General features: G+C 32.2%; 1 protein-coding gene across 1 annotated transcript; it reads right to left on the reverse strand.

The window, feature by feature from the left end:
• Nucleotides 1-15,952: 15,952 nt before the first annotated feature.
• Nucleotides 15,953-23,332, reverse strand: LOC143532864 (putative 3'(2'),5'-bisphosphate nucleotidase, mitochondrial). The gene is made up of 9 exons (XM_077027785.1): nucleotides 23,313-23,332; nucleotides 19,877-19,946; nucleotides 19,015-19,117; nucleotides 18,656-18,855; nucleotides 18,518-18,577; nucleotides 17,278-17,636; nucleotides 17,113-17,191; nucleotides 16,356-16,406; nucleotides 15,953-16,223 (listed from the first exon to the last, which is right to left on the reverse strand). The coding sequence occupies exons 1-9, from the start codon at nucleotides 23,330-23,332 to the stop codon at nucleotides 16,071-16,073; spliced, it is 1,095 nt and encodes a 364-aa protein (XP_076883900.1). The 3' UTR covers nucleotides 15,953-16,070.
• Between the last annotated feature and the right edge of the window lie 424 nt (nucleotides 23,333-23,756).

A 23,756-nucleotide genomic window follows, 5' to 3' on the forward strand; every position in this document is an offset into this window, starting at 1 on the left:
TACCAATTACTTACCTTAGGCAAGAAGAGTCTACTAATGATATCTTCCTTCCAATTACTACGTGCTCGTCAATATATAGTTTTGATAACATTCCTTCTTTTGGAAGCAATGTTTTTGCTTTGTAAAACTTTACTTGGAAAATATTTACATTTTAACGACTATATCCTTAACTAGGTTCTAATAACTATGTAATAAATGAACTTAAAGCCTAATCCTACCTTAAGAAGCTAGTCACAAAAACAAGCCCTTGGAAGACCTTGGCACGTTTCCCTAGGTTAAATATGTGACAATGAAGTGAAAATGAGATGATTTGGGCTTGAACCCGTAGCTGCCTTTTTATAGCCGAATTTTGCAACCCATCGCGTAGCGCGACGGTCCTTGATGGTGACTGTCGCGTAGCGCGACGCCACAATTTATAAGATCATGCCACGTGTTGATACGTGGTTGGACACGTGGATTTGATTCCTTAACATGGTCATCGCGTAGCGCGATGGACCATTGAGTTTGGTCGTCGCGTAGCGCGGCGCCCCCCTTTTTCTTGATTTGTGTGAAACTCTGTCGCGTAGCGCAATGGTGTTATTTGGAGACCATCGCATAGCGCGATGTGCTTAAAAATTCAAAAATTTCATTCTCAACCCTCTAACTTTCAGTTTTGTCATTTTTAGTCCAAAATTAGATGGGGTATTTTCACGGTGTTATAGAAGAGCCCAAAAAGAAAGAAATCAAAGATGTACCAATAGTAGCAAACTATCTGGATGTATTTCCAGATGAACTATTGGGAATACCACCTAACTGAGAAGTTGAATTCGAAATAGATCTTATAGCCGATACAGTTCCAATAGCCAAATCTCCATATCAGTTATCTTCAATAGAAATGAAAGAGCTAAAGAAACAATTGGATGAACTCTTGGAGAAAGGATTAATTCGACCAAGTTCTTCACCTTAGGGAGCACCAATTTTATTCATCAAGAAAAAAGACCGATCAATGAGAATGTGTATCGACTATAGAGCTATGAACAAAGTACTATTAAGAATCGATACCCGTTACCTAGAATTGACGACCTATTCGATCAAATTATAGGGAGCAAGTTTATTTTCTAAGATAGATTTATGTTCGGGCTGTCAGTAACTCAAAGTTTATGAAGAAGATATACCAAAGACTGCTATTAGGAAAAGATATGGACATTATGAGTTCACGGTTTCACCATTTGGACTAGCAAATGCTCCAACTGCATTCATGGACATGATGAACAGAATTTGCAGACCCTATTTAGATAAATTTGCGTGTTCATCGATGATAAATTTATTTAATCTAAATCAAAGGAAGATCATAAGATTCATCTTAGGATTCTACTTGAATTACCCAGAAATGAGAAGTTGTACGCTAAATTTCCAAGTATAATTTCTTGGACATCTTGTTAATGCTAATGTCATACAAGTAGATCCTTCTAAGATTGAAGCAATAGCTAAAATGGGTAATTCTCATATCACCAACTGAAGTTAGAAGTTTCTTAGGTCTAGTTGGATATTACAAAAGATTCATTGAGAATTTCTCTCGAATAACAGTCTTTTTAACTTCATTAACTTGTAAAAATGTTAAATATGAATGGGGACTAAAAGGGCAAGAAGCATTTAATATGCTAAAAAAAGAAAAGCTTACTCATGAACCGATACTAGCCTTACTAGAAGGTACTAAAAATTTTATGGTATTTAGTGATGCATCTCACTCAAGTTTGAGCTATATCCTAATGCAAGGAAATAAAGTTATAGCATATGCTTCACAAAAATTGCAAGTACACTAAAATAATTATGCAACTCAAGATATAGAGTTAGGCGACATAATATTCGCTTTGAAATTATGGAGGCAATATTAATGTAGATAAATTTATACATATTTTCAGCACTAAAATATCTTCAAATATGCATAATATCGGCTATAATATTAGAATAATTAACCACTAATGTTTATAATTTCTATTTCTAGGTAATTTTAGCCTTAAAGAAAAAAATGAGCGGATATACGAAGAAAACCAGAGGAAAGTGTGAAAGCCGACTCAACACACCCCATGTTGAAGAATGGCATGGCCTATGTTTAGAGCATACGAGGAAAAGACAAAATTTAGAAGTCACAGCATGACCCATGTTGATACCACCACACCCCATGGTGAAAGTACAAGATGAAAAGACAAAAACTGATGGAAGCACGGGCCATGTTGATACCGACACGCCCCATTGTGATGGTACAAGATAAAAGACAAAATGGAAGCTTCCAAGCTCACCATGGGCCATGTTCTTTCTCCTGATGTACTTTCTAACAACATGCAATTAATACTATCAAACAAAACACTTAACACGGCCATGTTAACATCAACACGGGTTGTGTTGAGACCCCTGATCAGCCTATAAATACCTTTCCATTCTTCATTGAATTCATACACTTAACACTCCATTAACACACTTCATCCACCACTTTTCACCATCATTAATAAGGGAATTATCGCATCCATCCATCTTTTGAAGATCAAGGAGATTAAGCTCTTGGAGGAAGTCATTAGCATCAAAGATTAGCCATCCAAATTGGTAAGATTGTTTAAATTCGATCATGTTTGTATCTATTACTTTGATATATAATATTATGCATATTATTCGCTAAACTTTCATGGTATCATCTTGGTTTATAATAAGTCTTAACTAAAGTTTAATAATATTGGTTAAACATGTGATTGTTTATAAAAAGTAAAGATTATGTTGTAATTATCACTTGATGAGGAATGTTTTATCACCCTTAAAAGAGGCACCAAGATTCGAGCTTGATGATAAGTCGAGGAATCGTCATTCTTGTGAGGCCTTGGTTGATAAAAAATAAATCATAATATGATCATGGATCAAACGAATTATTGGTAGTAATTAATCATCTTTAAAATGGCAACATTAAAAAAGCTGTGGAAACGGATTGTTAAGGTTAATCCACTAAAATTGGTTGGTTACTTGTCAAGTGAGTGTACAACATAATCTATTTTAAACAACTCTTGGGTGATTATTACAAAATTCTATTTTGTTCAACAGTTGTTTGGGTTAATACTTGGTAATTCAAGTTTAATCCTTTATAACTTAACTAATCTTATTTGTATTTTATGTATAATACAAAGGTTATTTTTACTACTCAAGGACAATTCACTTAGTACTTTAAGGGATTGTCTCATCTTTAAAGTAAGTTACCTCATGAATACTTAATATAAATCACTTGCTTACATAAAATGATTTTTTGTGGAAATCATGAAGTTACGAATATCTCTTTCTTTAACTATCATGGAATAACATTGCTTAGGAATAATGTGTTATTCACACAATTAATTACCAAAGTGAGTTTATATCACATGTTTACCAATTAATTGTTAAACCAAGTAGAGGAGTTTTAACCAAGATGGTACACTTTTATCCTTGATCAACTCTATAAAAATATAAAAAATCCAAAAATATTGTCTTTAATTTATGCTTTTAAATTCCTTTAATATTTACTTGTTAAACCAAAACAACTATGATATTTACTTCCAGTTAAAATAAATACAACGATTTAATAGTAAAAATCAAACAAGTGTGTCCGTGAATCGATACCTGGTTCTTACCCATACTATACTATAATACGATAGGCACACTTTCCTATTTGTGTATAGTCTAGTTAAGATAAAAATCATTTTATAAATTTAAAACTTGACTTTGTGTGAAGAAAAACCCTTTTGAAAAACAAACACTTTTTCTACCACTCTACACACACATCAACTATCTCTATGGAGTTAAGTGTATTGTGTATACTGATCATAAGAGTTTGAAACATATCTTCGATCAGAAAGAGCTTAACATGCTTCAAAGAAGTTTGATGGAAACTCTGAATGATTATGACTATGAGATAGTATATCATGAAGGAAAGGCTAACGTCGTAGCAAACGCATTAAGTCGGAAAGAGCATGAGAAACCCAATAGGGTTAGAGCATTGAGATTAGAGCTTTAGATTGATCTAATCGAACAGATCAAGAATGCTCGAAAACAAGTGATATAAAAAATCCAATTTCAGAAGAGAAACGAAATGGTACTATTGACTTGCTAGCCAAAGGCAATGATGAAATTCTAGACTTGGAAATAGAATCTGAATACCAATCATAGGAGATTTATGTAAGAAGATTATGAATGAAGCTCACAATCCAAGTATATGATGCACCTCGGTAGTGATAAGATGTATCAAAATCTTAAACCAAACTACTAGTTGAATGGAATGAAAAGAGATATAGCATTTTTCGTTGCCAAATGTTTGACTTGTTTACAAGTTAAAGCTGAACATCAGAAACTATCAGGTTTATTTAAACAACAAAAAATACTTGTATGGAAGTGGTAAATGATAACTATGGATTTTATCACAAAACTTCCACAAACTAGACGTCAAAATGATAATATCTGGGTTATCATTGATCGTCTAACTAAGTTTGCTCATTCCTTACCTATCAAAGAAACATTTTCTATGGGCAGATTGACACGCATATATGTGGACAACATTATATGCTTACATGGTGTGCCATTATCTATCAAATATGATCAGACAGTAGATTTATGTCTAAGTTCTGGAGGGGTTTCCAAAGTGCTCTGGGCACACAATTGAATTTTAGCACTACTTATCATCCACAAACTGACGGGTAGTGCGAAAGAATAATTCAAACATTGGAAGATATGCATCGAGCATGTGTGATAGACTTAGGAGGAAGTTGGGTTGACCATCTCCCTCTGATGGAATTTTAATACAACAATAGTTCAGAAGTATTCAGGCAGCACCGTCTGAAGCATTATATGAACTTAAATGTAGAATGGCGGAGACAATCAAATGTCTGGTCGTGAAGTAGTGTAGGAGAAAGCAGAAAAAGTACATCAAATCAATGAGCGACTCAAAGTAGCAAGAGATAGACAGAAGAGTTATGCATACATTGGTCGTAAGCTATTGGAATTTCAAGTATGCGATAAAGTACTATTGAATGTGTCGCCATGGAAAGGTGTTGTGCGATTCGTCAAGAAAGGAAAACTAAGTCCTTGTTACGTTGCACCATTTGAAATTATATAGCGAATTGGAACAATAGCTTCCAATAACTTATCACTTACGCTTACCATAAGAAATGAACTGAATACATGATCTATTTCACGTGTCAAACTTGCGTAAATGTTTGGCAAATGAAACTATAGTTATGCCCTTCAGAAACATTGAAATTTAAAAAAGTCTAAAATTTGTAAAGTAATCTCTATAGATAGAAGATTTTAAAGTTAAGAAACTTAAGAGGCGAAAGCTAAAGTTAGTCAAAGTAAGATAGAACTCCCAAAAAGGTCTAGAATTTTCCTGGGAATTAGAATCTGAAATGAGAAACAAATACCCACACTTATTTTAACGAATCTCAAGGACGAGATTCATTCCAAAATGGAGAGGATGTAACATCCTGAAACTTTCGGTCCATTTTTTTGCTAAATTTTGGAAGATAAGGGACCATCTGGTCATTAAGCCAAACTTAAAGACCAAAGACTATAACTATCAAGAGTAACAGTTTGATGAGATAGACTGCCTCATCCGTGTGACGATCTGTCACAAACAAGGGTTATTCGTTTAAGAATTTATTGAGACTGGTCGTATGAATAGCCTACTATTTGAGACACCCCATCTCAAGTCTACCTTATCCGCGAAGAAAGGATGAGACGGAGTGTCTCATCATTAGACGATATGTATCATCATTGAGTAAGGAAAAGATTTGACAACAAATGCCGTAACGTGTCAAATGCGTATTGTTCATGCTTCCATATTTCTTACTGTAAATACCCATGCATGAACTCGTCCAATATCATTCCCAACTCCAGTGATCACTTACATATCAAATTCCTTGCTTTAAATCAGTTTGTTGAGAGGTTTTAGAGTAATAAGCAAGTTAATCAAGGAAAAAAGGTGTTATAAGGAAAGGTGGTTCTGTTAAACCACTTCCTGAAGTAGTAAAGGTTATAGCAAGGTTATAGCAAGGTTATGGTTAGGTTCCTTAATCATAGAAAAAAGGTAAAACGCTCTCATACTCGTTAAAGTTTGTTTTCACTTGTTAAAGCCATAAAGCGAGGCTTCGGGAATCAATCCTTGTCAAAATCATGTTGAAATAGTACCAACATCTTTCAAAAATCATAAGGAGAGCTTATAAGGCATAAACAAATGTCAGAATGCGTTTAAAATTATTTTTAAACTAACAAGCCTGACCAGACTGATGAGACGGACCGTCTCATCAGGGTGACGGTCCATAACAAACTATAAGTGACACCCCGTCACAAATTTTATACGGGGTCAAACAGAAAGTCAAACACTATTGAGACAAACCGTCTCATAATATGACGGTCCGTATCAATTCAATTTTCAATATTTTAAGGAGAAAAATGTTTTTAACCTGTTAATCAAACTTAATTGTTTTAACGAGGTTTAAAACCATGATAAAACGAGATGAAAACTAGACTCACAAGCAAGTCTAGAAATTTACAAAAGTTATTCTCGTACTATAGGTTCGAGGTAACACGTAGACAGAAACCAGTACAAAAAACTGATCCAAAATAGATGGTGAATACGCTCAACGTTTACAACTCTTTAAATGAGTCGTATAAACAAAGTTTACATGGGATTATGGATTCTTAAAACTTTATAAACAAAGGTAGTCGCCAGCTCTCAAGCTATCATATACGTTGTCTGGATCCTTATATATGTAAGCAGTCAGTGGGTACACCGCACCACGCATGGTCATTCTTTCGCCATGACGGGGCCCAAGTAATAACCGTGAGAGGAATGGTCTTGTGTATATTGGTATTGCTAAGCACTCGAACACTGTCCACTAGGCGGTTTCGAGTTGAGCTTAAGTTTATAAAGAATTTCAGTTTTAGCTTAGTTATTTCATTTGCCATGACTGGTCGAGTCACAAGATACTCGTAGGGAATAACTAGGTTCATAAATTTTTTTAGAGTTAGCATATTCACCAGTATGTGTTGCTGACGTATTTTATAAACCATATTACAAGTAATCAGGGGTAGAGAGTAGGGGGAGATGGTTATAGCCATTAGACGATCTAACGGCTCAGATATTTTTGTTTAATGTAACATAATGTAAATTATTTTTTTTCTAAGTTAAACCTTTGTAAAAGTAATATCGGGTGTTTAAATCCCGAGATTTTGAATATAATAATATTTAATAAAAGACTTCCGCTTTGCAACCAATAATCTATATATTTACAAAATATATACCAAGTCACACGTCTAGACCCAAAATTCGGGTGTGGCGATTTTGGCTTGGCTCGTTTACTATCTGTTAACAATTATTATTATTCGTTTACTATATGTTGACGTAATATATAACATAATAATATTAATTAACAATTATAGTTTTTTTATGAAATTGAAAGGGAAAGGGGATATAAAAGGAGAATTAAAAGACTTATGAATTGATGAAAATACCCTTCATATGGATGGGAATTTAACTGAAATTGTTACAATATAAAACTTTAAAGAGTCAAATTGTTAAAGGTTTGTCGATTAGACAAAAAGTAGCAAACCATATGGACCAACCAGAGGTTTCCTTTTTTTTTCCCTATAAAAGTCATAAATGATCTAAATAAGCTTAAAGTAATTTTTTAGTTTTACTTGGGTTATCAAGCATTCAGCACATACCTTTTTAGTTTTTTCTGAATTAATTAACATTTTTTACTTTATTTTGTTATCTTATTACTTTGTCCTTTTATTTTATATAAACAAAAATTTTATACACTCACACTCATATGTATATATATATATATATATAGGGAAGGGATTTTTTGAGAACCATGTTGAGTTTTAAGAACTCCATTCTAGGCCACACATTTAATTAAATGGATTGGAATATGTGGTTGAGATTAAATCTGGCAAAAAAGTTAAAGTATGAGAGAGAATAAAGATGTAACTGATTACACTAACTTTTACATCCGTTACACATGTGCAAAAAGTCGACTCGGTGTGTAAAAAATTCTGTAATTTTTTTATGTCTATGTAACCTACATATATTACGCATGTGTAAAAAAAAACTCGAAAAAAAAATCGTTACAATGAGTTCTTTCGAGTTCTTAAAACTCAAAGGGTTTCTCATTTGAAATCTCCCTTATATATATATATATGGTTAGGTTAAAATAAAAACCCACTTGAGTTGTGAAAACTCTATAAACTTATTCTCAACCACATGTTTTTAATTAAAGTTTGAATTATGTGGTCCACAATTATAGTTAATATAAATTTTAACATAAATATAACTTTTTCTCTCTCCTGAAAACATAAAAAAATTAGTAAAAAAATGTTAAAAAATAGCAAAACAATTTTTTTATGTTTCGATGTTTTGTATTAAATGTTACAACATATATTACGTGTGCAAAAAAAAACAAAAAAAAATGATATTACATAGGGTTTTCACAACTCAAATGGGTTTTCATTCTATACTTCCCCTATATATATATATATATATATATATATATATATATATATATATATATATATATATATATATGGGAGATTTCAAATGAGAACCCCTTTGAGTTTTAAGAACTCGAAAGAACTCAGTGTAACGATTTTTTTTTCGAATTTTTGTTTACACATGCGTAATATATGTAAGTTACATACACGTAAAAAAATTACAGAATTTTTACGCGCCGAGTCGACTTATTAACGGACGTAAAAATTAGTGTAATCACTTACAACTTTATTTTCTCTCCTACTTTGACTTTTTAGTCAGATTTAATCTCAACCATACAATTTAATCCATTTAATAAAATGTGTGGCTAAGAATTGAGTTCTTAAGTTCTTAAAACTCAACATGGTTATCAAAATATCCTTCCCCTACATATATATATAGGTGAGATTTCAAATAAGAACCCCTTTGAATTTTAAGAATTTGAAAGAACTTAATGTAAAGATTTTTTTTTTCGAAATGTTTTTTACACATGCGTAATATGTGTAGGTTACATACACGTAAAAAAATTACAGAATTTTTTACGCACCGAGTCGACTTTTTACACATGTGTAACGGACGTAAAAGTTAGTGTAACCACTTACATCTTTATTCTCTCTCCTACTTTGACTTTTTTGCCAGATGTAATCTCAACCACATATTTCAATCCAATTAATTAAATGTGTGGCCTAGAATTGAGTTCTTAAGTTCTTCTCAAAATATCCCTCCCCTATATATATATAAAGTTAAAAATTTATGGCTCGTCACTGTTTTTATATAAGACATATATAAAGCTTTTTCTCATTTGTATCACACACGTAAATTGGTGTGTTTTACACATCGGCTCAGGGCCTTGTTGCCACAATGCACCTCACGATTAACATAATTTTGTTTTGCATTTATAATTTAATTTTGTTTTATCTTTTTTCTTATGTGATCTGACCCGTAGACAACTGACCACAAAATTCTGACCTATACAGGAAATTTTTTAGATTTGTCAATGTTTCACAAATAATCTGTTTTAAAATTAAAATTGAAAAAAGAAAGTGGTGGGTCTACTTGACCGGACCAATTTTGAGCATGACATGCAAATTATCCACCCTGCCCCATTTTCAGAAAAACTGGATGGTGCATTTGTGGATGTAAATGATAACATGATATGATATGTTTTCTCAAGGTCTTACTTGTGTGATCGTATATGCACGTGTTATGAGGGTCTTCGAACATGTGTTACTAGAAAAAAATGAAAAAAACAAAAGGTAATAATAACTTCACTTAATATTTGTCTTTATAACTACCCATATTTTTTGCTTATATTTTTTCTGTTATATATGTATATACAGGACCAACGAAGTTTCAAGACAAATATTGAAATTTTTGCGGCTCTTAATATGCTACAAAACCCGTGGTCCCTAACGTGCATCAGATTTTTATAATCAAAACCATACATAGGTACCCGTCATTATGTTTGATGAAAGCTTATACCAATACATGATTATTCAACATTTAATGAGACCGTTAAACCCCTTACACGTATGAAAACATACAAAAATGACGAGCAATTGAAATTTTTGTTATGTTTCACGAAATGGAAACAAATCAAATCAATGAAAGTAACTTAACTGACAATTCAATTTTATGAACATGAAAACATCGTAATCCAAATTTTCTGGACTTGATAGCAAGGATTTGAGTCAAGATTGTGGAATTGAGACAAAGACAAATATTGATTTTGTGCCTTAGCTTTGTCATGTCATTTTTTAATGCATCTAACTAAACTGATTTGTTGATCAAATTTGGTATCTTTTACATGTCTTTAGTGTCAACAAATACACGAATACAAATTAAGCAGCACTTCTGCTTTACATCAAATAATAGAGTGACGTATATAGTTAGTTATGTTGAAGCTTTAAAATCAGCCAATTGATCTATAAAGTTCTAAGTTCTAACAGCCTACCTTTTCATATATCAGTTAACCAACATATAAGTAAATCGATAATTTATCTAAATAGTATTTAACGTTTACAGCATAAGTATGTATCAAATTTAACATATGATTAAACAAGAACAATAACAACATCATTATTTAACACATGACTAAACAAGAACAACAATATCAATAGCAGCGGCAACACTAGCTACACCAACATCTACAGACGGAGTGGAGTGGGATGGAGTCATGAAGAGTGTGTGGCATGGACCAGGTATTGCTGGGAACACCATTCTAGGTGTCCCCATGCCAACGAATTTTCAACCAGGTTGGAATCGTAAAACCGATCCTGATCTCCACAATGAAACTAACGCAACTTGATTTTCCAACAAACACCAGATATTTAAACTTGAAGTGATAAAATTTACGTTTATATTTATTTAATTTGTAGGGAACATATTCACGCAACTCAAACATATTTACGTTTACCTCTAAGTCATTTAACATGTTTTGGTATGCCTTTTTATTTATTTTAGTAGACAAATTTTTTTCGTATTGAACTAATCTATACTGTATAATAAACAAAGTTTTTTAAGTGACGCATGTCATCACCATGGTGATCCTTACAAAATTTCCTCAATCTCCCTCATATTAAATACATTTATCTTTCTTAGTAATAATTTTGTATTTCATTTTTTTTTCCTTTTAATATTTCATTTTTTCTTTATAATAATTTTCCTGATTTGAAAAATTTAATACCCTCATAAATATATTATTTTATATTATATAAACATATTGTATTAGTTATTAATACTAGGTTTTTATAAGTAACCAATTTTCACATTCATTTTTAATAATTATTTCAAAAATTAAGGTTTTAAATATATTATATTAGTTAATTAATATTGGGGTTTTATAAAAAATGATATTATCGGATGAAGAGACAAGGTTAATTTAAAATTAAAACTTCAATAAACTTTAACTTATTAAATATATATGATATTTACTAAATTACAAGTTTTTTTTTTCTTTCTAGCTCTTAAAATACAAATTCACTATTGATGTATTCTTAGTGTTTATGTTAATTTAAACGAGCGGGTTTCTTTACCTGGTTAAAGTATCAAACATGGTTCAGGTCAAAACAGTTTACGAATAGAATAAGTTCTGGTCCACGGGTTGGTTTAAAAAATATAGACATTACAACTTCTTTTTTTAATTGACTTAAAACTCCACAAAAATATCAACACTAGACTACATATTTTGGTTTTTCAAGTGGATGAGATGACTTCTTATCTTGGGAATACAAATGTTAAACATTAACACACTGTTAATCAGATGATAAATTGACTTCGTATATCCTTCTATTATTAAAGATTTCAAAAATATATATTTTTTTAGTGAACAAGTTATACTTGCACAAAAAAATGAGGCTGTTTAAGAAATTAGCAAACGTTTACTATCAATGTTTTCGGGAGATTAAAAATATTATCATTATTCAGATGGTATCTATCAGACATAAAATGATATAATACAAGAAAGTATTAGTTTCCTATGTTTTAAATCGCCTCAAAATCTAAGGTTGTCAAGTCATAAGTTAGTCCTAAAAGACGATGATGAAGTGATGTTGCTTAAATGGTCTATGCAATGAAACTAAAATACATGGGGAAAATACAATATGATAACCGTGTTATAGAAGCGGAAATCATATCTGGAAGTAATACTGGAACTCGCACTTTTATTCTTAAAAAAAATCGTACACCTTTAGATAAAATGATTAATTTCAAAGAATAAAATTTTCACTTTGTTTTTGTTTTGCAATAAAGATTAATAAAAGCGGTCAGTCACTACCCACTATAGATGGTTGCTTTATTTTGGGACAATTTATTTTAACTCGTAGCCAGTTATGCTTTGCATTATTTAGAGTTAAAAGCACAAACAATAAGAAACTACTAAGTTTTAATATAGAAAGTTAAGTTACAAATAACACTACAAATAAAGTGTACAAGGAAATATTTTTAGGGATTTATGAATTTTCTAACTGACTTTTTATATTCATATTATGTAATGTGTAATTTATTCTACCGTATAATATATCTTTATATCTGTTGAACATAATTTTTTTGTAGAGTAAACTACTGTTTTTGTCCCTGTGGTTTGTCAAAATTTGCGATTTTAGTACATTAGTTTCAAATTTGCGATTTTCGTCCCTATAGTTTCATTTCACTTGCAATTAAACCCGATCACACTAACCCTGTTAAGTTCGGCCGTTTACGTGAGGGCCGTTTTGTCCTTTTTCTCTCCAAATAAACCCCAACTCTATTCGCAGGCCCCCTCACGTGAGAGGCTGGGGTGTATTTGGGAAAAAAGGACAAAAATGTCCCTCATGTGAGAGGCACGCTGATGGGTTTAACGGCCAGACCTAGCGGAGTTATTTGCATCGGGTTTAATTGCCAGTGAAATGAGGGGTGTATTTGGGAAAAAAGGACAAAAATGTCCATCATGTGAGAGGCACGCTGATGGGTTTAACGGCCAGACCTAGCGGAGTTATTTGCATCGGGTTTAATTGCCAGTGAAATGAAACCATAGGGACGAAAATTTGAAACTATTGGACTAAATCCGCGTATTTGGACAAATCACGGGGACGAAAACCACAGTTTACTCTTTTTTTGTATTTAACATTGTGTTATTATTTAAATAAATTTATTTATTTTAACACGTGTGCTACACGGTTAACTAACCTAGTTATTAATAAAAAAAATGGTTTATGGGAGTAAATGATGCACACCACTAACTTAAGGAAGATTAAGAAAGTAACGAGGAGATGGAGTAGACTATTAGAGAGTAGTTTAGACAAGGTTAGGGAACACAAAGTTATGTTCATGTTTGTCGTGGCGGATTAAAAAGAAAAGACTTATAGTATCACGGAAATCTGAATACATAAAACGGAGACGGAAAATAAAGAGCTTTTGCACTAATATTGTACTTCGCCATATAAGTTAAGAAGTATCCCCCAACCCCCCAAATAAAAAAAACCCCACAAGTCTACCCCTACGTGTTTGGTTTATTGTTCCGTGATACTGCTTTGGGATTATTTGATTTTGTGTTACATAAATATAATTCCAAAAATATAATCTGATTTCGGTTATCAACTCAGATTTTTATAAGACTAATAATACCATGTTACATTCCTCTTCGACAACTTGGTTTAGAATAGTGTTTGGTCATTAACCCTTAGGGCCCATTATACATCACCTGTCTCTAGGTCGGGTGTTGTAAAGGGACATTACACCCTACCAAGATTTTGAGTCATCACCAAGTTTCCGTATGAAGCACGAGTTCCCTTTAATGTGTTATTATGTTAATAATTGAATCTTTTGATTATTAGCGAAGTTGACCTGTTGTAGCACACGAACCTCTTTTCATGTTTTAGCTCGACTTGACCTAACTTTTGGCAATATATATGGTCAAGAAGATGCATTATTTTACCACACCTCTATCACTGGCCTGGCCCATTGATGTTAACATATGGATAAATTAGGCCCAAAACCAACATTCGGCCCTGTTTCACTCCTAACGGTAATTACAATCTTGATAATAATAATAATAATAATAATAATAATAATAATAATAATAAGTAGTAAATGACCCGGGGAGCGTTGATACACGTAAACTCGCACGTCAAAATTGGGACTTTAATAAAATATAAAGTTTATAAAGTTTGTTCTAGTAAACATCCGTGTGCATTTCGTCAAGAGCGAGTATTTATATATGTAAACCTGCGTGTCACGATGAGAACATTAATTAGACATCAAGTTAATAAAGTTTGTTCGTGTGTTACCGTAACTCGTTTTTGAATAAAATTTACATCGAAATGTAGGTAGAAAGTAAATTTAAAAAATGAATCGAATGTTAAGACATCTAAGTAAAATTATAAACATGGAATAATAAAATAATATAGTCATGAAAAATAAGCTTCTAAATGCATGGACTATTTCATTGCCTTGCAAATACTCACATAACTATCTTGGATAAATGTTCAAATCTTATTGGTTTATCTAAGTAAAATTATAAACATGGAATAATAAAATAATATAGTCATGAAAAATAAGCTTCTAAATGCATGGACTATTTCATTGCCTTGCAAATACTCACATAACTATCTTGGATAAATGTTCAAATCTTATTGGTTTATCTCATGAATAGTAGTTTTTGTGAGAGAACTACCAATTGGTTTTTATTAGTGGTGGTGGTGGTCATCGTCGTCGTTGTAGCAATAGCAGCAGCAGCAGCAGCAGCCTTGAATTTGTACACCCTTTTTCTAATATCCTAAGCTTTAACAAACTCATCAACAACCAACATGCCAAGTTATTACAATTGGTTAAATGTCACAATAATTTACATATAAATAAATCTAAACCAATAAAATATTAAAAAAAAAAACCTTTTATGACACCAAACTTCTCAATTATGTTAATTTGATAATACTTTTTAACTACATTTGCTTGCTAATTTGATAATACTTTTTAACTACATTTGTTTCGAACCAAAGCATATTTCATCCTATTTAAATATATTATTTAATCATGACAAATTAGTGAAACGGCGTAACTTTTGACAGTCAAATTGTAGCATTTTTCATCCCTAGATTAATCTATCGACCGACACGCTAAAACAGACCCGTTAACGTGTTATAAATTTTTTTCACCACCCCTCCCCCCTAGTAAAATACCTGGATTTGTCACCCCCAGTAAAATACCTAGATTCGTCACTGTCTACCAACCAAGCACATCTCTTGTGATAGACATCCCCTGTATGAATATAAAATTTGATTCCATCTCATTACTCAGAAAGTAATCAATGATATAAAATTCCATCAATCCATCTCAAACTTCAAATTGGGTGGACCAAGTTCTGCCACAATTCATGTGTTATAACTTATAAGTAGCACTACAAACCATAATAAAACGTTAAGGCTTAACTTTAATTAAAAAAAAGTTAAGAAAAAACTTGTACTAAACAATAGAAAAAATGTTTTTTTGATGAACATTAATGCACAGAGCCATACCGCTATAGCTCCACATAAACCACCTTAAACCTATGATGCTTTTTCTACAATTCTGCATTTGGCGAATAAAAAGGAGATAAAAGTTATGTTTATTAAACGTAAATTTGTACAATATTTATAACAATAAGAATGTTTTATTTTCTGACCAATTTTCGACGTCAATATAAGAATGTTTGGATCACCCATATAGTCTTTCCTATGAAGGCTGTAAAGAGAAAACCGATTATCATAAAAGTATCAACTGATTGACAAACCAAACTAAGCATGGTAATAAACTAGAAAGATATAGTGACTCTTTAATACTTTACAAGTGAATTATAGTGACATTTTGGTTCTTTGTTCATGTCACATGAATGAATATTTAAAAAAATATTTGTGTTTGCCATCACATTCTCGACTTACATAATGGGTCCCATCATCAAGATAACGAGAGGTGGGACCCACAAATGGTGGCGAGAAACAGACAGAACAAATAGGAATCTTTTGTAATCTTTTTCGCTCGTTGAATTTGAGTCACTCTCGTATTGTATATCACATGTAACAAGAAGAAACAACAAGATTCATGAAATAACCGATGATCTGGATGCAATGATTTGTAGTATCTCTTGGTGCAAGCTGCTGTTCGATACAAGAATGCCACCAGGAGGGAATAACGCCTTGCATTCAACTTCATCCGCAGCAAGATCAAGCTGATCACCGTTCCAGTCGGTAACCTGTCACACGTTTAATGGCTCAAAAACACAACCATACATGTATATGTATGTATACGCGAACAATACAGAACCAATTCTATGTACAAAACTGTAAAAAAGTGCAGATACTTGCAGAGAAAGAGATTAAATTACCTTTCCGCCTGCTTCATGCACACATATGACTCCAACAGCATGATCCCAGACCTAATTCCCAATATAAAGATTCCAAATTTGTAAAGATAGTGTTTCTTAGAAAGTATTTAAAAAAATGGATGGTTTTTCTTATGATCTGTATTTCTAGTGAAATTGCAGTTTCAAATTATGCAACCACTCCCTTCATTCTCACATGATTCTCTATTTTTCGATTTTCATTCAACATATACTTTAGAGTTTTTTTTATAATTTGTAATATTAAACAAAAACTTCTAAATACACAGTTATGTTAACTTTTTGTTGTATACATTTTGATATAAATTTTGATGCAAACTGTGTATTTGTACCCAAATAAAGTATTTTTCTTATTGTAATACCAAAATATGTTTTATTTTGGATACAACTCATTTCTCAATAATATTTATATCGAATTGTAGGAAAACTCTTTTTGAAACAAAAATATTTTTGGATTTTCTTTTTAATGCTATAAACTATTAGTAAAAGAACTAATTTATTTGTTAAATGGAAATTGAAAACATAGATACTTTTTTAGTTAGGTTAAATTTAGAGAGAACGGATCCACTTAAGTATTTGTAACTAACTGCAGATACGATAAGAATTTGTGGTTTGAAACAACGATTCACTAGAAATACAAATCATAAAAAGGAAAACACTCGTTTTAACAAATACATTTTAGAAAAACTACTTTTATGAAAACTTGCATAAAACGAAGATCGAATCAATTATAAACACGCACCTTAATCACCCGATCAACCCTTGCACGTTGAATAAAAACAGACGCCCTCCCTGAAGCCACCATCAAATACTTGCATAAACTGATTACAAAGCATTAAGCATATAGCATTAACAAAACAAATCTTCTAAAGCAAATAACCATAATAAAACCTTAAAAAATAATAACCTTCCACAACATGTAGGCAAAAGAAGAACTTCCTCATCCCCAACATTATCCACATCGGTTGTTGACCCAAACAAAGATGACAGTGGCAAGGAGTCCCATGTTTGACTCTCGGAAATGCAAAACCGTCCTTTGTGAACCAAACTATAGCCGTCGACTAAGCATCGGGTCCAGTTAACAGTCGGGTCTTGGAGATCGGGTAGTCCCTTGGCCCATGTTCCACAGCCAATATGTGCAGCCATTATTATTCCAGGCTCAGGTTCACACTCATGGCCCGTAGAAGCGGGTTTATCTGCCCGCCAGTTGGGGCAGCCCATAACTCCTAACACAATCTGTCCTTCGACCACAAGAGCCAAACCTACCTTTAAGGCTTTAACATTAGACATTGTTAACTAATGACCCATTGAACTTATTTTGTATAATACTCTAAAAGTTCAGATTTATTTAAATAAATTGTGTTTAAACTATAAAACCAAATACTCAATTCTCTCTTAATGCCAAATTTTGGCATAAAATAACCAACCCATTTAACTTATGACATAAAATACATTTTTTAATTTTTCTAAAAAATATACAGGTCAGCCAACAAACTGCCAGGCTGATATGAACACAACCTGTATAACCCAAAATTTTATTTTATATAACTCATTTTGTAAATTAACACTCTAAAATTATAAACTTACAACCAAAAGCTCTGTTGTACATAAAATAATTATGTTTAAACTATAAAACTTAGTACTCAATTCTCATTTAATGTTAAATTTGGCATAAAGTATCCAACCAATTTAACTTATGGCAGAAAATACATTTTTTTTTAAATAAATGGGTCACCCCGCAAGCTGCCAGGTTGACCCAGATATGACCCGTTTAGCCAAACATGTTCACAGGTTTGACCCATAACTGACACGAACTCATTTAGACTAGACCCAAACTCGCAAGTTTCGTGTTTTCACAGGTTCGACCTAAAACTGACTCAAACCTGTTTAGCCTAAGCCCAATTCATGTTTTCAAGAATTTGACCCGAAACCGACTCAAACCCATTTAGAATTAACCCAAATCCGTTAGTTTCATGCTTTTATGGGGTCGACCCAAAACTGACTCGAGCCTGCTCAGACTAAACCCAAACCCACGAGTTTCATGTTTTCAAGGGTTCAACCCAAACTGAGTCGAACCCATTTAGACGAAACTGACACCCGTGATTAATGAACTTAAACTGGTGAACTTATAAAAACTTCAAACTTACCACATATAAGGCCTCACTGCCCTTGACAAATCCCCGGGTGCCATCAATAGGATCCAAAACCTGCAAATGGGCCGGCCCAACCGTTTAAATAAATCAAGTAATTAAACATTTCATGTACAAAATTATGCACAAACATACCCAATATGTGGTGGGTTTGGGCCCAAATTCTCCTCTTCTGTCAATAGCTTCAACTACATCACCTTGTGTTAATGCTTTATCTTGACAGCTTGCTTTATCAGTAACCACATTTACAACAGAGTCAATGAGATTGTTTGACCGTAAGAATCCCGAGTCCTCCTCGGCCACCAATGGAATGGTAGGAAACAACTTCCCAAGCTCTGCCATTATTATGGCAAGTTTAGTTAAACGTTTTGCGTTTGGGTTCACTAGTCGTGTTAAAAGTGTCGTGTTGAACACGACCCGTTTAACACAGCATGACACATATTGTCAGGCTATATCAGAATTTTTATAAAAAGGAAGGAAGCGGGAGCATTTACCGAGGCTAATTAGAGCTTGAACACCAAAATCAGCAATTGTGACGGGTGTTTGGTCGTTTTTTTCAAGAATTGTACAGTCGAATGTGAACAAAGATCGCTTCACCTGAATCATAACTCATAAGGACTGATTTATGTTTAACAAAAGATTCTTAAATACAAACAAGTCAACCCGCAAACTGATAGGATTTGATAGATTATGATTGTGGTTAATTGTGATAAGATAATAGAATAAGGCAAACGAAGAACCGAACGATAGTATTAATGAAAATGTAAAGAAAGATTACAAGAGATTCCTGGGCCTAGCCCTCTCGCTGCATACGCTGGAGCCATGGTACTACCATCTTAAACCTAAACATACTCCCCTCTTCCTATTAGCTATTAATCCCTATTTGTAGAAATATAATTTGCACTTGACCCCTCCCAAAATAGACAAATGATATTTAAACTAGAACTTGAGCCCGATTCTTATCACGAACCAATTTGACCCGTTTATTACAACCCTTCAACACAATTAACATGTTTCCATTTGACTCGTTTAGATATATAACATTCAACTATTTAACCCGCAGCAAGCCATCATTCCAAAGATGAAAGATTCTTTCTCACAGTGTTGTAAAATTTTGGTTCTAGGCGCCGATTACTTGCTAATCGCTGGGCTTCCGATGCGATTTCAACTAATCGGCCCCTTAAATCGGTAAGCAATCAAAATTGGTCAAAATCTTTGAGGTATGAGAAAAATCATTCTTAGTTATATATAAATAAAATTATTGAAAAAATGTGTGTGTTAGAAATGATAATTGTATTATAGTTTTTAAAGCTAAGTGTAAATGTAAAGAGTCTGAAATGTATATAAGTTACGTACGTCAACGCAAAGACGGCAAGCACGGTCAACGGCATCCACAGCATTTTGGGCGGGAGATGGAAGGGTGGATCTGCAGAAAGCATCAATTAGAAGTAGTGTAAGTGTTGATTGCGAGCGAGAGTGATGAGAATTGAACCGCCGGCGAGACAATGAGAATGAAGTTGATGATGATAATAATAATAATAGAGGGTGGAATGATCGTAGGACCAATTTGGGTTTGGCCGGAGGAGGAGGAGGAGATCCATGGCAGGTTAGTTGATGATCCCACAACGGCTGTCCACTCCATTCAATATATCCATGAATTTTTACTTATTACTATTACCCGTTTTACACACAGGTATTATCCAAATTAAAAAATTACAAGTAAAGCAAATAATTACATAATGTATATGAAAAAATGTATTACATCTATGCTTGTATCTATACTATGTGTACATCAATTAATTTTATTTATATCATAAAATGAATTTTTTAAATGAACTTAATAAAAAATTGCATGTGCTTAATGTACCCGAGAACGCTCTTTCTATGGAAAATTTCATTCTCAGTGTCATATATGTAAATTGAAAGAATTTTGGTTATCAACCAATTTCAGGAATAAGACTTCTCATACAATAGTAGTTTGATCTAACCACTCAGCTTAAATACAAAATAAGTGTTACATTTATTGATATATTTATCAATTTTTACCACCCATTGAAGAAAAGGAGAACATCAATTGTAACGACGGATCTTCTTCCTGAACTATGTTTTTCTGAGCTACACTCTGAAAAGATTTTGATAAGTTTCAGAAAGCTTCTCGACTTCTTCATAATGACAACATAAAAAATAACATGTTAACTCATTCAATTTTGTGAATATTCTTGCTTCATTTGAGCATAGTTTTGCATGGCATGCTTCCCAAACAACATTCTGATCAACATTGAAGAAAAAGTTAATGCTTGCACAAATATTTCAAATTTGATAAAGTTAGAAGCATTGATAGGTCTGGGGGTGGCATGTCGAAAGTGTTCGAAATATTTTCTTAAATTTTAGTAGTCGAGGAAAAATAGTCAATTTGCCACATCTCGAACCTTTTGATTATTTCTAAAAATGTCATTGAAAATAATTTTGAAACCCAAATCATGTTTAAAATTCTAACTTTCATCCGTTTGACATTTTCAAGTCAACACTTTGAACCCGCAACAAATTTAATAATAAATCTATTTGCATTCTCAAACTTTTAAAAACACTCAGTTTTTCCATTTTTGGCATCTAACAAATTTTGATCATAAATGTAGTTAACTTGTACCAAGTAATCTATTTACCAACTTTTGACCCATAAAAATCAAATTTAAGTTCCACGAAAAAACCTAGAACAATCCTTGATAAATATACTAAGAAATTAAATATGATAAACTTTGTTATGTCTGAAAGTGATTTGTATACTATATTTACATTTTAACATATATATAGTTTACTAACTTAATCGAAAAATAAACGGATATATTTAAAGCATAGATTTATAACTTATAAATTTATATGACAATTTACAATAATAATAATAGATAAATTGGTTGATTTTAAAAAAATGGATCGACTTTAAAGTATATATTTATAATTTAATGATTAAAAAACTAACTTTGTAAAATAAAATCATATTCGAGTTTTATTTTTCTTTACAATCTCCTACAATATACGTAGTACAATACGTTAATGATAACATTTAAAATTATATTATTTTCAATCTTTGACAAACATGTTGTGAAACAAGCCTAATAGCCTAACATGGGAGAAAGATATGTAGGGAGAAATATGAAGATTTCATTAGTCAATTGTAGAATACAATGAGATACAATAGAATATTATATCCTTGGGAAAATTTGGAGAAGAAACCAAATCTATTTCAGGTGTTGATAACCATAATAAATATTATTTATAACACTCCCCCTTGCTTATCAACTTTATACGCTTCGGGATGCTGCCTCGTTAAAAACCTTGATAGGAAAACCAAGTGGGACAAAACCATAGCTAAGGGAAAAAGAGTGCAGCGCCTATTGTCTCCCCCTGATTTATATATCTGTTAAAAAGCAAATATCGATCTTCTATGAAAGCTTCAAAACTTTTATACTCAATCATTTGTGTTCTGTCCCTTGACATGCAAATTGTTAAGTTGAACAATATTGCATGATCTTCACGTAAAAACTTCTTTTATGTCATCTCGTAACCATATACTATTGTATTGATACCCTGTTGTGTTTCTCTGCATAGCAAGACTAACAAAACTTGTTTTGATGGGTTATTAAAATATAAACACATATCTTTCGTACCTAAAATATATGTTTTAACCCATTCCGATATCTCTTAGCTGGACACATGCCGATAAATATAAATAAAGAAAATAATAATCATATATAGCTAACAGTACGACATAATGCACATATGCATTTAATTATGGTATTTCCGAACCAATAATATTTCATATTCAGATAGGAAATGATATAGAGTACATTGTTAGACATCCTTTAACGTACTCAAAGAATTAATCTGTTAGATGTACTTTGATAGATTGGTAAACATATCATTACATATACACTCGAATTGTAGGTCGAGCAATAATCACATTATGTCAAGGTATTTCAAAAGTTCTTCTTCTAAAAGTTCTGCAGTTTCTCTCGATGATGTTTACATCATCACTGTAAACTGTGATTATATGAACTTTTAAGAGTAAAATTTTGATAAAAGTATGACTAATTATATCCAACTTGTCTCCCTCTTTATCAAAATATTTCTTGATTTTGTACCATGTGCAATCTGACTATTTTAGTTCATACGAATTTTCTTAACCTCGTAGAACATTTATTGATGTTTTCATACCAATTCTTAAGCGTTTTCAATCCATCACAAAGTTCTTTCCGTCTTAACCAATTATTGATGTGCATTCACTCCTCATGAGTTTTGCTACATGAACTTGCTAATTTGACACATCCATTTATATATATCAAAACCTATATTGTACCATTCTTTGTTTATTAAGATACGGTAATCATCAGGTACAATTTCTTCTATGTATGCTTATTGGTTCACAAGAATTATATCCTTAAGATGTATCAATTAACCTTTAAAGTATTCAACTACCTTAGGAAACTCTTCAAGACTTCCGTTTATGTTCAACATATTCAAATAATTGTAACTTATTCAAATACGACTCAATACACAACAATTATTGTGTTCTCGAAAACTTACTTTACATGATTTGATAATTCAAATCCTTCAAATACTTTCTTGTAAACTTTCAGTAGCAACTAAATCACAATATTTATTAGACGCGTATCAATTCTCTCTTTCTATTACCAGACTATTTAAGTATTGGAAATTTAATGAGTCCATCATTAGAGAATGCATCTCCTCATAATCAACCATGGATCTTTGCAAATCCTTGCGCGACCAAATTTACCTTATATCACTTAATTGCATTTTTATAACTCACACAAAAGATCCGTTTTGTATCTAACATATTTACAACTTTAGTTGTACAGACTGTTGGTCCAAAAAACTTCCGTTATTTAAAGAATTCAACTCTTCCCTATTTGCGTCTTTCCAATTTGGCCAATCATTTTTCATAGGCAGATCTTAAATCATGATCCTCATCATTTTCAAACGCTATCTTATATACAAAATTATAACGACGTCGACTTTATTTCGATTCCATATATCTTGTAGATATGATAAAATATAATTTACTAAGAGCTCTTTATTTTCAGGTACCTTAGGTTTTTCAAGAACCATCATATCTATTGTCTTTCAAGAGACATTTTTATTGTACCTCGACTTGACCATCTTTATTACTTGCTCCAATTTTCGAGGAATCATTATTTTTGGAATCGACTAGTCTACCACA

Source organism: Bidens hawaiensis, unplaced genomic scaffold (assembly GCF_021521415.1).
Source record: "Bidens hawaiensis isolate Kalapana, Puna unplaced genomic scaffold, B.hawaiensis_p1.1 tig00009566_1, whole genome shotgun sequence".
NCBI classification, from domain to species: domain Eukaryota; kingdom Viridiplantae; phylum Streptophyta; class Magnoliopsida; order Asterales; family Asteraceae; genus Bidens; species Bidens hawaiensis.

Bases quoted from the DNA above. Each gene is read 5' to 3' on its own strand.
- LOC143532864 (XM_077027785.1), bottom strand. From the start codon at position 23,332: ATGCAATTAAGTGATATAAG. The intron at 19,947-23,312 runs GTAAATTTGGTC...TGCTTTCTGCAG, and splicing joins ATGCAATTAAGTGATATAAG to ATCCACCCTTCCATCTCCCG. The intron at 17,637-18,517 runs GTAAGTTTGAAG...AAAGCCTTAAAG, and splicing joins GCAGTGAGGCCTTATATGTG to GTAGGTTTGGCTCTTGTGGT.